Source organism: Neurospora crassa, linkage group VI (assembly GCF_000182925.2).
Source record: "Neurospora crassa OR74A linkage group VI, whole genome shotgun sequence".
In the NCBI taxonomy this organism is placed as follows: Eukaryota; Fungi; Ascomycota; class Sordariomycetes; order Sordariales; family Sordariaceae; genus Neurospora; species Neurospora crassa.
Window position 1 is genome coordinate 278740 of NC_026506.1, and position 13415 is coordinate 292154.

Consider the following 13415-nt stretch of genomic DNA (forward strand, 5'->3'; position numbering starts at 1 on the left):
GGCTGGATTCCTCAGGACCAAAGCAACCGAAAGGTGCGCCAATGCAGTGTTTAGCTTACCACATAAGTGTTATTAAAAGTACGTATAACAGCATCAAAGTGGCCTCAGGGGACCAGACAATGAAGGAGGTTGAGGTCCGAGACGGAAGTTGTCACTCGACAACACAAAGAAAAGATATATAAAACAGACCCAGATCCGAGACACTGGGGATCTATTGGTACGTCCGCCTCTTGTTGATAGAGGTTGCATGCCTGACTGTACAATGTTAGCACCAGCTGAAGCAGCAATGGGCCTCCACGTGATGGTATCCAAGCCAAGAAGAGGGGATCATGTTCTTTCCGGGGACATGAAGCCCAAAGGGTCCAATTGCAGTTGTCAGTCAAAGGAATCATGGAGGGAACACCATCGAGGAGGTTGGTGGTGCTGGGCCGAGAGATTCGCATTTGTTCAGTTCTCGTCCACCTCTTTCTCTCACGCTTTCACATGGGCACTAACACCACAGGAGAGGGAGGTGATAGCTGGATGGGAACACCCTGTTGTCTCTCGCACAACTTACTGGGCATGCTAAGAACTGAGCTACCCGATAGTGTGTTATACAAAGCTTGGGGTTCCAACTTGAATCCATACAAGGTCGATGGCGTAGAACCGAGGGTGTTGACGTCTTGACGATGAAGAGGGCCTGTGGCGGTCTAGACTCGGGACCATGATCTGGGGTAGTCTCCAGTTCTCTGTCCCGTTGGTACTATTGGATCCCCTTCCCAAGCCATCCAAGCCATCCAAGCCATGGGTGCTCTGCTGACTGACCACGGCTGACTTGATCTCACATCTTGGCTTGATGCCATATTGATGGGAGTGATGAGAAGAAAACACCAAGATGAGAAAAGAGGAGAAAAGCCAAGATAACTTGCAGACCTGGGGAAGGTCCACATCGATGTTCTCTTCGATCTCGGGCAGTTCCACTTTTGCAAGATTGATCCACTCACTATAAGTGGGGCATTTAGTCACTAGAGCACTCCACTGTCTACGGGGCCAGGGCCATTTTCACGTTTCAGTGGTGGACTTGGGCAGCAAACTTCTGCCAAAAACACCACAGAAATCATCGTCACTTTGGCACTTCAGCTTTACGGTTGTCCTTATCAACGGAACCCAAGCTGAATGGCAACACTGAACATCGATTCTAGGTTTATGCCACAGTCACACAGCTATCCGAGTGGTTGACACTGTCGCACGAATTAAAAACCTTGGATCACCCCAACAGCCCAACGCGGGTCTTCTCCGAACCACAACACCATCACAGAGCACCGATTCTCCATGGCATTCATCTTCCCTCACTCGCGTTGGTAGATGGGGCAAGGAGGCAAGGCTGGCTTTCCTTCTGCTCTCGTCTTGCACATTGCGCAGTACATACCTCGCTTCAAGGATGATCACGAGATACAAATACTCGAACCGGTGGTTTCTATCAACCACGCCCGGGAGGTTGACACATTTCGGTAGGTAACCTGCCCACGCGAGTACAAACGGCCGAGTCCAAGTGGTGCAGTGGCTATTTTATGTCAATCTCCTTGCACACAAACCCAACTTCTTCCATTTATGTTACGTTGGACCAAGAAAAAGTCTCGTCAAGGATGAGAGCAGCGCAAGTACTTTACCAGTTGGTCCTTGATTTCGTTGGTCAACACCTACCAGTCAGGTAAATGTCATTACCGTGGTTGTCGCTACGGTCAAACTACGAAATTCTATTGCTCAAGAAGGTTTTGTGAACAGAGTGGACGACGCCGAGCACCAATTCTCTGAGATCGAGATAGAGGGTGCTTTTACTCTAGACCATTGGGCTTGATTTACTCGACCTTCGCTCGATGAAGGCACTTCACATCGACAATGATTAACAAGAGTAATTATCCGCTTTCTTGTACTATCTGTCCTAATCATACCACGACCGCTTCATCGACCTCTACATCCTCCGCTTGCTCTCATTACCTTTACGCATACCTAGGCCCAGCAAACCTCTTCTCCCTCCTGTCGCTCCAGCTTCCATCATCGCCGTGTTTCCATACACCGGGGCGCCCCCTTGGTTGCTGCTCGTTGTTCTTTTTTTCATCGGCCGATCCATAACCCCAATCCGACGACGGCGAGGATGAAGACGACGGCTGAATTTCATGCCCCTTTGCCAGCCTGATGGGATGACACTCGGTGTTGTAGACGAACTCGTTGGTCTGGTCGGCTTTGACTTGCCAGGGGTCATCCTCCTGTTTTCCTGTTAGCATCTTCTTCTTCTTCTTATCGATCCCTCCACGTCGAGAACATAAGAGAAGGGGAAAAAAAAGAGAACAAAAACTCACATCCTGGAAAATCAACCAACAATACTTCAACACCTCGGCAAACCAAAAACTCTCCTGGAAATCCGTCTTGCTGCCCCCTCCCACCTTATTCACATTCGCCACGCTACTATACCCGCTCCCCGCCCTCGTCGTCGCATTGATCGCCTTGAACGCCGCCCACGCCCACTCCCTATACTTTTCATCCTTCGTCGCCCGCCACGCATAGTACATACTCTCAATCACCTCCGGCCGCAGGACATACTGCTCGTTAGTAATCCAAAACCCGTTCTTCTCATAAAACGCCTTTTGTTCCGCCGAGGGAGGCCCGCGGTTATTCGTCGCATTCAGCGGCGTGCGGTTGTCCTGCCAGCTAAACAGTTCGGGACCAATCCCCGTAGCTGTAGCCGAGTACGTTTCCGCGCACGACTTGACCAGCTCCAGCCCAAAGTCCAAATACTTCTTATTCGACAGCGTCAATCCGCCAAGGATGAAATTACCACCATCAAAACAATCCAGATGTCCGCTCGAGAACCGCAGCGTGGTGTTCCCCCTCGGTCCTTTCCACCCGCCCAAGAACGTCAAGTCCGGCCGGGTAGTAGGATGCGAAGCCACGTACTGAATCGACGAATCGGCCGCCAAGATCCAGCGATCCCGATACAACGCGAACCGGTCCGGGTCATACAGGTACATCTTGATCAAGTACTCGTAAAACGAATCGGTCCCGCCGCCCCACCCGCCGGTGCTGTCGACGAACAAGCCGCTGGTGATATTGACGTTGGTCCCCAGCAGGCCCGGGAACGGCTCAGCGATTGCGCTAGGTTGCGGATTGAGCAAAAAGGCCTCGGCCCGCTGCGCGAGCTGCGCGTAGGTGCTGTTCCCTGTGATGTCCGAGAGTCGCGTCCACTCGAGCACCAGCGTGCCAATGGTCGCGATGCCGTTCGTCTGCGATCCTGTCCTCTTTGGGCCTGTCACGGGGTCAAAGATGAGGTTGTTATCGGGGATTCCCGAGGGGGTGTCGAAGGCCACGGACAGGGCGTCGGCTAGGCGGATGGCTTGGGCCAGGATGGCGTCGGTGGCAGTTTGGGAAGAAGTAGAATTGAGATGGACATCTGGGGCTGCGGCTTTGGCGTCGGCGTACAGAGGCGGGGTGGTCAATAAGTCGTAGGCGGAGAGGAGGCCGCCTAGGTACCGGATGGTGGTTTCAAAGAGGGAGATTTCGCTCGAGGTGCGGGTGAAGTCGATTTGGGGCACGTAGGCGAGGATTTGGTTGATGACGGGCCAGTTGCGCATGACGATGGCGGTGGAGAAGGCGTCGATTGCTGAGGCACCCCAGCCGTTTCTGTGTGGTGGTGTTAGTGTGGTGTTCAGTTGGCTGAGAAGGGGTAAAAAAGAATGGGGGAATTACCGGTCATCCTCGTAAGAGTTGGTCACGGGCCTCAATGAGTCGTGAGGAAACGCATATTTGTAGTAGCCGTCCCAGGAGATCTGAAAGGCTTGCTTGACAGCATCTCGTCTTTCTTGGTTTGAGGCGGCTTGGGATGATGATGCTGCTGCTGCAGAGTCGTCGCTGGTGCCAATGTTTTTCTGTCGTGGCGGAGAGAAAGGTGTTGCAGTGACTACCTGAGTGAGGGTCAAGGCGCTGACCAAAAAGGCCGCTGGGCCAACGTTGTTGAACTTGGGATACATGAGGATGCTGTTGATGACGATGCCGATAACGATGCTCGTGAGGAATGTTGTTGTTTTTGTTGCTCGGATGTAAACAATGACCCCTTTGTCAAACGGTGGTCCAAACGCGGACTTGGGGATGAACCGTGGCTCGCCAAACAACGAGTCAATGAGTGTTCCGACTGAAGGAATCAACGAACTGTGAGAACCAAGTTCCCACCCTCACTCACTCACTCACTCACTCATTCACTCACTCTGCAGAGGCAAGAGAGACCGAGGTGAAGGATAGACCGACTGTACGGATTCAAGGAGAGGAACCAAGAGAGAGGAGGTTCAACCGTGCCCAGCGTGCTCTCAACCTACTGCAGCAAGCACAAAGAGCAAGAAACACGGCGGAAGGTGGGAATTGCATAATGTATATAACTCCGGTTTCCTTCCTTCTTCATATGGACCTCTACACATTACACTACCGAAGATCGCCAAGGCCCCGCCCGCCATCTCTACCCCGGCCCCCCGGTTAGTGTACCTTTATTTTCACACCGCGATTCATCAACAACATTCCGTCCCGTTTCTTTATTGACATGGGTAGAGGTCTTTAGAGTGGTCAGGTCAGGCACCACAAACCTGGAATTGGCAAAGGAACGACAAGAAAACCAGGTTCCTGGAGGTCAATTGTGAATCGGATGGTCCACATGTCATGAGGTGTCAATCACTTTCTTGGTTCGGCCAATGAATGGAGTGGGATGATTGAGGAGGTCGGCAATCAGATATCTAGGCATGTGCCTTATGCGGAAGGTTGTCTCTCTCTGTCTTTCCTGTCACTGAATAGGTACCTACCTACACCGCATACCACCTCTACATATACATCATCGTATTGTATGCAGGACAACCAACATATGCAATGCATTCTGTACCACTACATATGCAGTATCCTCCAGGCGGGCATTGCGGTCGGTTTTCTTCTTTGACTTGATCGTTATCTGATGGGGGGGGTTTGGATCAGATGGGATTTTTTTTGCCTCTCCATTTGAGAAATCGAAAAGGTTGGTTAATATCTTGAAAGCTGTGAGAAAAGTGTAAATAAGGTGGGATTGAAGCGTCAACGGACATTGTCCCGTGCCTCGCTCACCTGCTCTCAAATACTTAGGTAGGTAGGTAGGTATGGTAGTCTCGGTAGTGTAGCACTACAGGTACACCAACGCTCGTGTCAATGGCCAGGAGACCGAAAACCTGCATCCGCCCTCCAAGGTTGGAGAAAGATCTACACAAGCTAAGAAGTGATGTGCATACTTGGTCCACGCTACGGGGTGTTTTGGCGGGGAAATGAACCGGGAATGGGTGGATGAGTCTCATTCAGCTCGGTGGATTTTCCCGGAGTTATAAAAGGCCACTGTGCAGCATTTTGTTCTTCATTCTCTCGTGCGTGCTATGTCCGGCTATACACTATGTTGAAACGACGAAAATCTGGATTCAGCCGCATGATGCAGTTCGTTACCTAGTCTCGTTGATCCTCCATCTCTCGAAGGCTTTTACATTTTAGTAGTGTAAGAGATTGTTAGGAATAAGGGACTACATACCTTATTGTAGACTAGTGAGGCAACTAGAGGTCCCGCAGACTTCAGCTGCCCCCCTTCCTTCTTCCCCCCTCTCATGATGCAGATACCGAGGGGGGAAAAAAATAGAGAAAAAAGAATAGTATAAATACCTTACGAAAAAGAAAAAAAAAACTGTCCCTCTGCTCTTCTCTCTTTTCTTTGTTTTTTTTTTTGGGACCTCATGACACCAAAAAACTTTCATCACAACCAGTAACCGTGTCAAATCCACACATCACTTACCAACCAACAACCAGCAACATGTCCGGCGTAGTCAATCCCTGCCACAGCTGTGGTTTCCCTTACACCACCCCTGGCGCGCCGTGCCCTCAATGCCAGAAGGTAGGCAAAAAGAAGATGACCTTCCTTCCTTCGTTCCTTCCTTCCTTCTTTCCTTTGCTTGCATCTCTCTCTCTCGCCTTTTCGGGGAATCACAAGATACCAAACAAACGCAGTAACTAACCATTCCCTCCCAATTACAGTGAAGCAGATGAGGATCGACTCTAGGAGAGGACGGAAACGGGGAGAGTGTGGTGATTGATGTTGAATAAACCCATCTCCACCTCAGGTACCCACCCAAGGTACAAGACATCGATACAGTACATGGCAGGATTGAGGTGAATGATTTGCCTTGAAAGGGGGGCATTATCGACAAGATAAGGTACCTTCAAGATGTTCCGGGATTTTTCTGTGTAACGGAATGAATGGAAGGGTGCCGGGTAGGTGGGTGGGTGGTTGGTCCAGTTGGTTCGTTAGGACCTCTCGTCTTCTGGTCTTGTACTGTACCTAGACAAGAAATTTGCAAGAGAGTTCACGCCGTCATCTCCTACATGTTACCTACCTTAGTCTCGCAACTTTCATCAGAAACCACGCAAATCCCAATCCCAAACCAAGAATGTGCCCTGCGACTGAAATAGCTGCAGAGCCTGGCTGAAAACGGACATGGCGAGAAATTGTGTATGTTCTGACTTTCTCGCTATCAACTTTTTACCTTATGTTTCTTAGGTAGGTAGGTATCTACCTACATGGAAGGCGATTGATTGACTCGAGCATACAGGCTAAGAAGATTTTTGGGGCGGGGAAATGGACTACATCATGATAAGTAGGAATGGGGAAATGTGTGATCCCCGTTCGGCATTCAGCTGTTTGGGTGGATTCCATCTTTTGGGACGATTTTTACCTACCTACCTAGGTAGGTAGGTAGCTTCAGGTTCATAAGTGTAGGTAAACGCAACCCTTAGGTTCTTTATCGTGCTATATATGTCCAGTAATACACTACCTAGGTAGATATGACGATGACCATCTGCGTTTAGCTCACAGGGAAGAAATTGCAACATCACTTGAAGATTTTCTGATTGTCTTGAACGATAAAACCAAACTCATAACAGATTCGATGTAGTTTGGATACCTAGGTAACTGCCACGCGCACCAACCCAATATTGGGACTGGACCGATATTCGAAAGAGGTCAGCATAGATATACCAGTAAGGTAGGTAGGTATACAAAGCAGCAACCCGGATTCCTGGCTGGTTTTCCTCGAAAAGAGATTGTAACCCAGCATCACGACGAAAAAAGTCCGAGGTATGTGTGGGTTGTATTGCTCCAAGCTAACTTGAGGCACCCGACCCGTCTATAGTTCCATCGCATATGTATAACACAACACATACGAGATGCCGTGTATCGTTTCACTTGCTTCAATGGTAGATAGATAGCAATTCAGGGCTGCCAGGGTCTACGGTAGTGGGTGTATTGTAGGTAGGTGTACTGATGCATTTCCTGATCCATCTTTGTAGCCACATAGCGTGCGTAGAGGTAGATGATAGAATGCATGACTCTAACGGTCGTGCATCTGTTGTAGCGTCTAATGTCTGGGTAATATGGACGTGACGTAGTCCTTCGTCTGATTTGGTTTCGAATGTCTCCAAGACAGACCTAGAACAGGACCGAGTCTTGGGACTTAGGTAGGTAGGTGTGGTTCAATCGGGAAAGTAGTCCAGAAGAAGTTGTCGAGTTGTGGACCACGGCTTTATGTGTTCCGTGCACGACGTTGTTTTATCCTTGGCCCACGCGCGGATTTTGTGTTTAAGATGAGCATGTTCTTGTGGTCCAGGAACCTGCAGCGAGCCGCAAGGTACCTACTACCACCGCACGTTTTCTTGTGAGGGGTAAGCTGTGGTGTTTGTGTCTGTCAAGACATGAGGCGAGACACGTTGAATCGAGACTTTCTTCGATATCTCCACGTGTTCGTCGTAGGACAGACGGCGTGTTTTAGTCCACCAGACAACGTGTCCGAATGTCTTGATATTTCCTCAACCTCCTTGCCTCAATTTGGCCAACGCAGCAGCAACCCCACCGCCCAGTTCCTCCTCTTGTCTCCGAGAAGCTTGAGTGTCGTTTTTGGTAGAACTCGAGCCCGCAGCCACCGTCGACCCCGCCTCCTCAGCAGCAGCAGCCATAACAGCCTCCATCTCATCGTACTCATCCTCCCTCGGACCGTGCCCGTGCCCGGTATCGCCAGCCCTCCTGTCCTGTAATGATCCAGTTTCCTTCTGCCGTGTCCGTGTCTGTGTCTGTGTCTGTGTCTGCATCGTCCGTGACTGCGTCCCTCCTGACCCGGAACCGGAACCCGTCGCAGCCTTGTTCCGTCCCTGCGCCGCCGTCTTCCTCACCCTAAAACTCCCCTCCACCGCTCTCCTCCAACTCTTCACCTTCTTCTCTCCCCACCCCTGCACGTTCCCCAACCGCTCCTCCCCATTCGCCTCCGTCGCCACATTGATCGCATTCCGCAAGCTCCCAAACGTGCTCACCAGCGCAATCGCATCCGTCTTGTTCACGCTCCTCGGCACCGTCACAAACTCCACCATTTGCTCCGCGTACGTCGTCTTCTGCTGGCCTCGGATCGCGCTCGCGCTCGCGTGCTCGTACGACTTGTACAGCTCCAAGTAGCGCGCCGCCTCCTGCGCCGACCAGCACAAGATGACCGTCACGTTGTTGACAAGCGACGTCTTGGACAGCTCGCGCAGGGGCTCCTCGTGGTTGGGGATGTCGACGAGCGTGAGCAGGATGCGCAGGTTGTACCGGTTTTGCTGCAGCAGGCGGATGCGCGTGTAGATGTATTCTGGGTGCAGACGGTGGTACTTGAGAGACAGGAAAAGGGCGCAGGTGGTGGTGCCGAGGACGTAGTCGGCGGGGATGTCGGAGTATTCCCACGCGGTGGACTTGATGGAGGCGAGCACGGGGTTGCCTTTTTGGCGCGGGGAGACGAGGATGGAGGAGCCCGAGGAGGAGCGGGCGCCGGGGAGGGCTTGTGGGGTGGGTTGGACTATTCGCGGGCCAGTGGAAGAGGAGGAGGAGTTGGAGAGTGGTGGTTTGTCAAGGCGTTGGGGAGTGGGTTGGACGATGCCGCGACCTGGTGGTGGTGGTGGTGCTGGTGGGCGTTGGGGTTGTTGTTGTTGTCTGGCTGCTGCTGCTGCTTCGGAGGCGGCGAGAGCTTGGAGGAGCTCGGCATCGTCAAAGTCGTCGTCCATTTTGTTCTGACTACCTAGAGTAGGAATTACACGCGACGAAGGTATCGCGAATTCAAATCGAGGATGATGAAATAGACATTGAATGTGCCAAGATCCGGGGAAGTCTGGAATTGCCTGATGAGTGCGATGCGGGGACAGTGTGCTATACAGTGTTATGTTTGCTTATTTACAGTACGCCAGGAAAGACGCAATGACGTCAGTGAATTTGTCCACGAATGTACTACTTGTATGTAAACAAACTAAGCCTTCAGTGACCACCCTCTCGGGAAGCTCCGGGTGACAGTGAATGGTAGCCAATCCTTACTTGGTGGATCATCATGGGGATCATCACAAGCGTTGAGATTAAGACTGTACAGAACGGTAGCCAAGGCGAGAGTCCGGCAGCATTGCCGTGATCGGGGAGCGGATCGAAGGAGAACTTTCCCCTGATGGTCTTTTTACCATTGTGGAGTATTTGGAAGATGTACAACGGTCACGTAACTCAACCACGTACAGTACATGAATGAACACGATATGAACATCTAGAGGTACCAAATGGGTTGTCCATCTACCTATTATCTGCTACCTTGTATACGTAGAACAGTATCTAATCAATCGAAAGCTAGACTAAACTCCAAATCTTCCAACCCAGCCGTTTGCATCCTATGTGTCTTTCCAGGGTATAGTCATATCCAATTCATATCCATATCCAATCCATAACCTCCAGACCACTCACCTAATCCCCCAAAACAAAATTATTCCTAATTCCAACAGGCACCATTACTTCCCAAGGACATCCTCTGCCTTTTCTTTGCCTAGGTATGTGTTCTACTCCGACCCATACCCCCTATCCCCATAATCCCCCGAATAACTACTCTCACTCCCCTCCTCACTCCCCTCACCATTCTCCTCACCATTCTCCTCACCCCTCATCCCCTCAAAAGCCTCCACACTCAACTCATCATAAATCCTATACAAGGCACTCAACCACGTCTCCAACATGGTCTTGACCGTCTTCATATCCTTTTTCTTCGAGTCCTTCTCACATTTTTCTTCTCCCAACTGTTGTTGTTGTTGTTGTTGTTCCTGCTGCTGCTTCCGCTCCCGCATCAACAACTCCTCCTTCAACTTCTCATACCCCTCAATCATCACCCACGCCTGCAACGCTGCCGTTTCCGTCGACAGTCCATTTTCCATCCCTTTGGTCGAGTTGCGGGTCTGTCTGTATCTTAACCCTGGCATCAAGTGCGCTGAGAGGTCCCTGGTGAGGAGGTCGAGGCAGATTTGGAGGGATAAGTCCTTTTGGACAATGGGCGGGGGAGTCGGCGAGGCCCTGGACGTGCTTGTGGATGTGGATGTGGATGTGGCCGGAAACGTGGGCGTAGAGGTAGATCTGGACGCGGGCGTGGACCGGGATGTAGACCTGGACGTGCACGCGGACGTGGACATGGGTGTGGGCGTGGATGTAGTCGACGGGGACGTAAATGTGAAGGTGGGCGTGGACGCAGACGTGGGTGTAGTAGACGAGGACGTGGACGAGGAGGACGTGGACGGGGGGAGGGAGTAGTCGGAGATCGAGTGTGAGACTGAGGGGGGGCGAGGAGGAAGAGCAGGAGCAAATTCTGGCTTGAGGTCAATGCCCACTTCTTCGTCGATAGCGACTAGGGTGTCGGCGTCTGATCGGAGGGATGGTTCTGGTTGCATTCTTTGACTGTTGAGAGTCGGTGGTGGTGGTGGTTGCACATGGGCAAAGAGGGATACTTGAGGGGGGACCTTCTGGCTGTTGACGTTCCCAGTGTGATAATTGAGAGGGGCTATGCTACCTCTACGCGGAATGGCTGGTTGTGACTGCTCTTCTCGTAGTGAGGAGCTGGCTTTTTTCCTCCTCAGCCTCTCCCGGGCAATAAGAGTCGGGTCTGACCAGGTGGGGGCCAAGAGAGAGGAGCTGGGGGAATCGAGGAGGGCCCGATATTCTTCGGCGAGTAGCGAGGCGCTGAAATGCCTCTCGTTTGCTAGGGCGTTTCGTGGTCGGGGAATGTTTGCACTTTCCAGCTGGCCGACGAATAAGATGGGTGTTTTTGCGCGCCGTTTTGGTGAGACTTGAGCCGCCGGGGACAAGGAACCACTGCGGTCTGCATCGCTGACGGCAAGGTGGGAGAACTCGGGAATGATTCCGGCGGGTGGGAGTGGCCCGGGGAGATCCTCAGGTCCCGGTTGTAGCCGCGGAAGAGATGACCATGGGTATTCCATCCATTCTGGCCCTTTGAATTCCGGTGAGACTGTCACGGGAGGCAGATGTGGGGGTGTTGCTGTGATTTCAATGCTGCGGTGTTTTGAGGACTTGCCCTTGCCGCGAGTGTCTGATACCACCCTCCTCGAATCATCTTTGCGTTTCTGCCTCGAGACAGGTTTCCGAAGTTTGCTCCTCACTTTTGGCACCTTCTTGTTGGTGCAGGTCAGGAAGTGGAAGGCTTCTCTGGTTCGTTCCATTGCTGGCATGGTGTGAGCTGTATAGTGGTGATTTGGCGATCAAACAGAGAGAGGACTTCTGGTGATGGTCAGTCAACATGAAAGGGGATAATGGGTGCAACACCGCTGGGGTAATAATAATAAGGGCACTTCATATCGAATGTGAAGCTTCATCACGAGGGCTGGTTTTTCTTTGGGAAAATATGACGACGTTGGAACGCCCATCATGTCACTCGTTTGATAGTGGATGGGGGACCTATGGCGTATTCCCACCCCCATGCCAAAACCGGATTTGGCCTCACTCACAGGGCTGGCCTGGCACCCTGACTACTTTGGAGCGAGAAGAGGGTGGTCAGGGGAAAAGGTCCGGGGAAGTGACGCATTGTGATTGGACGTTGGGTCATTCAACCATTCTGGGCTTTCAGTGTAAAGCCAAAGTCTAGAACGCAAAAAGATGCTGATTCTGGAACAACCCTTGAAAGCGTTCCTCGATGACCTCCACCAAGGCCCCGTGATCATCCAAGCTTTTCTGACGCCTTTCACGGTTCGGTCCTTGCGGTAGTGTAGTTGATCGATGATCCGTACACGTGTATCGATTCCACTTATGCAGGAACGGAGGTAGTTACTGTGTGAAAAAAGCAGGGAGCCTTCATGGTAACGGTCATCTTGATTGACGACACCGACGGGGCGAGGTTGAATGTGGAGCTGTGTGCTCATCAACGGTTTCGCGACCACAAAAAGAAGAAAGTCCAAGTTGGAGGTAATTGTTAGTGCTTCTCGACGGTCTCAACCCTAACCCCATCACATGTCCTGTCCATGACTGCCCAATGAGGTCATGTTGCGAGGCTTCCCCCAGATTCTTGGAATCGCTCAGAGACATTGTTTGAGGCGTTGAGGCGTTGAAGTCTGGTACCTTGGGGTAGAAGATGCAACTGTCTTAGATATCATAGAACTAAGAATTGTAAGACCAGAGCCTCCACCTCTGCTGGCATGTAACGTGCCAGCTTGGAGGGACGCTCTACAAGAAACAAGCGGTGACCAACGACCAACTGGGCTATTTCTTGTACCAAAATGAAGGAAGGTTCATTGCCACTCCGGATATACCACGTTTGAAAACTTACCTTATTTCCCAGCAGCGGTATGGATATATAAAAAAGAACAAGGCACCCCGTGAACTGGGCGATCTTTGGAGGTGGCAATGTCTTCACTTCCAAGGTGCCACAGTCTGTACGGGAAATGGTATACATGATCATAGTGAAATTTACCTAGTTTTCTGTAGCACCACTAGCTCTTCGGCTCTACCACGCTCCCCTTTCACACATATGATGCAAATGAGGATGTGGGCAGACGATCCAACAACACAAGGTTTTCTAGAAATCTTCCATGGCGATCAAGCAACAGTGACCTACACTAGTAAAGCGGCGAACATTTTCCAACACATCTCAGCAGATCGACCTGAATTTTGAACTTGTGAGCTCAGTTGCCGCATGAAAATCATCGGAACAGGCCAACATCCGTCGACCTGAGCTTTGCCATCCATTGCCAGAGGTTAGTGGCCAAGTCTATTATCATCCTTAGGTATATGAAAATCAAGGCATCAAATTTACTACCGATCTTCTAGACTTTCCGGAGTTTGCGTCCCGTCATCCAAAGCAAGATCCAAAGTTGGGTTTGTTAATTGTTGCTCGTGATGGCAAACTAAAGTCTGGATTGATGAGACCGAAGCCTAGAGGTACTGTACCAATTTGGTCTTTTGCACAGACTCATCTCACTCGTGTACACAGATACCTACCTATCGTACCTCATCCGCTATGACAGACTGTCGTGTCATGCCCCTGGACGATCCGAACGCGGTCACTGACCAA

The 13415-nt window shown here is 51.2% G+C and overlaps 3 protein-coding genes and 1 non-coding gene across 4 annotated transcripts; 1 reads left to right on the forward strand and 3 right to left on the reverse strand.

The window, feature by feature from the left end:
• Positions 1–1899: 1899 nt before the first annotated feature.
• gh47-5 (glycosylhydrolase 47-5) lies at positions 1900–4395 on the reverse strand (the record flags this gene model as incomplete). Its single annotated transcript, XM_955239.3, has 5 exons — positions 1900–2246; positions 2340–3657; positions 3724–4182; positions 4238–4277; positions 4347–4395. 5 exons carry the CDS (start codon positions 4393–4395, stop codon positions 1980–1982), a joined length of 2133 nt encoding a protein of 710 aa, XP_960332.1. The 3' UTR covers positions 1900–1979.
• A 1340-nt stretch (positions 4396–5735) lies between these two features.
• On the forward strand, positions 5736–6397 carry NCU14161. The gene has a single exon (XR_897964.1). It is a non-coding gene; the product is annotated as a ncrg180 (non-coding RNA).
• Positions 6398–6926: 529 nt separating this feature from the next.
• On the reverse strand, positions 6927–9174 carry mus-44 (mutagen sensitive-44). Its single transcript, XM_955238.2, has one exon. The coding sequence runs from the start codon at positions 9100–9102 to the stop codon at positions 7885–7887; it is 1218 nt and encodes a 405-aa protein (XP_960331.1). The 5' UTR covers positions 9103–9174; the 3' UTR covers positions 6927–7884.
• Positions 9175–9626: 452 nt separating this feature from the next.
• Positions 9627–11969, reverse strand: NCU07065 (hypothetical protein). Its single transcript, XM_955237.2, has one exon. It carries the CDS (start codon positions 11578–11580, stop codon positions 9910–9912), a length of 1671 nt encoding a protein of 556 aa, XP_960330.1. The 5' UTR covers positions 11581–11969; the 3' UTR covers positions 9627–9909.
• Positions 11970–13415: the final 1446 nt, after the last annotated feature.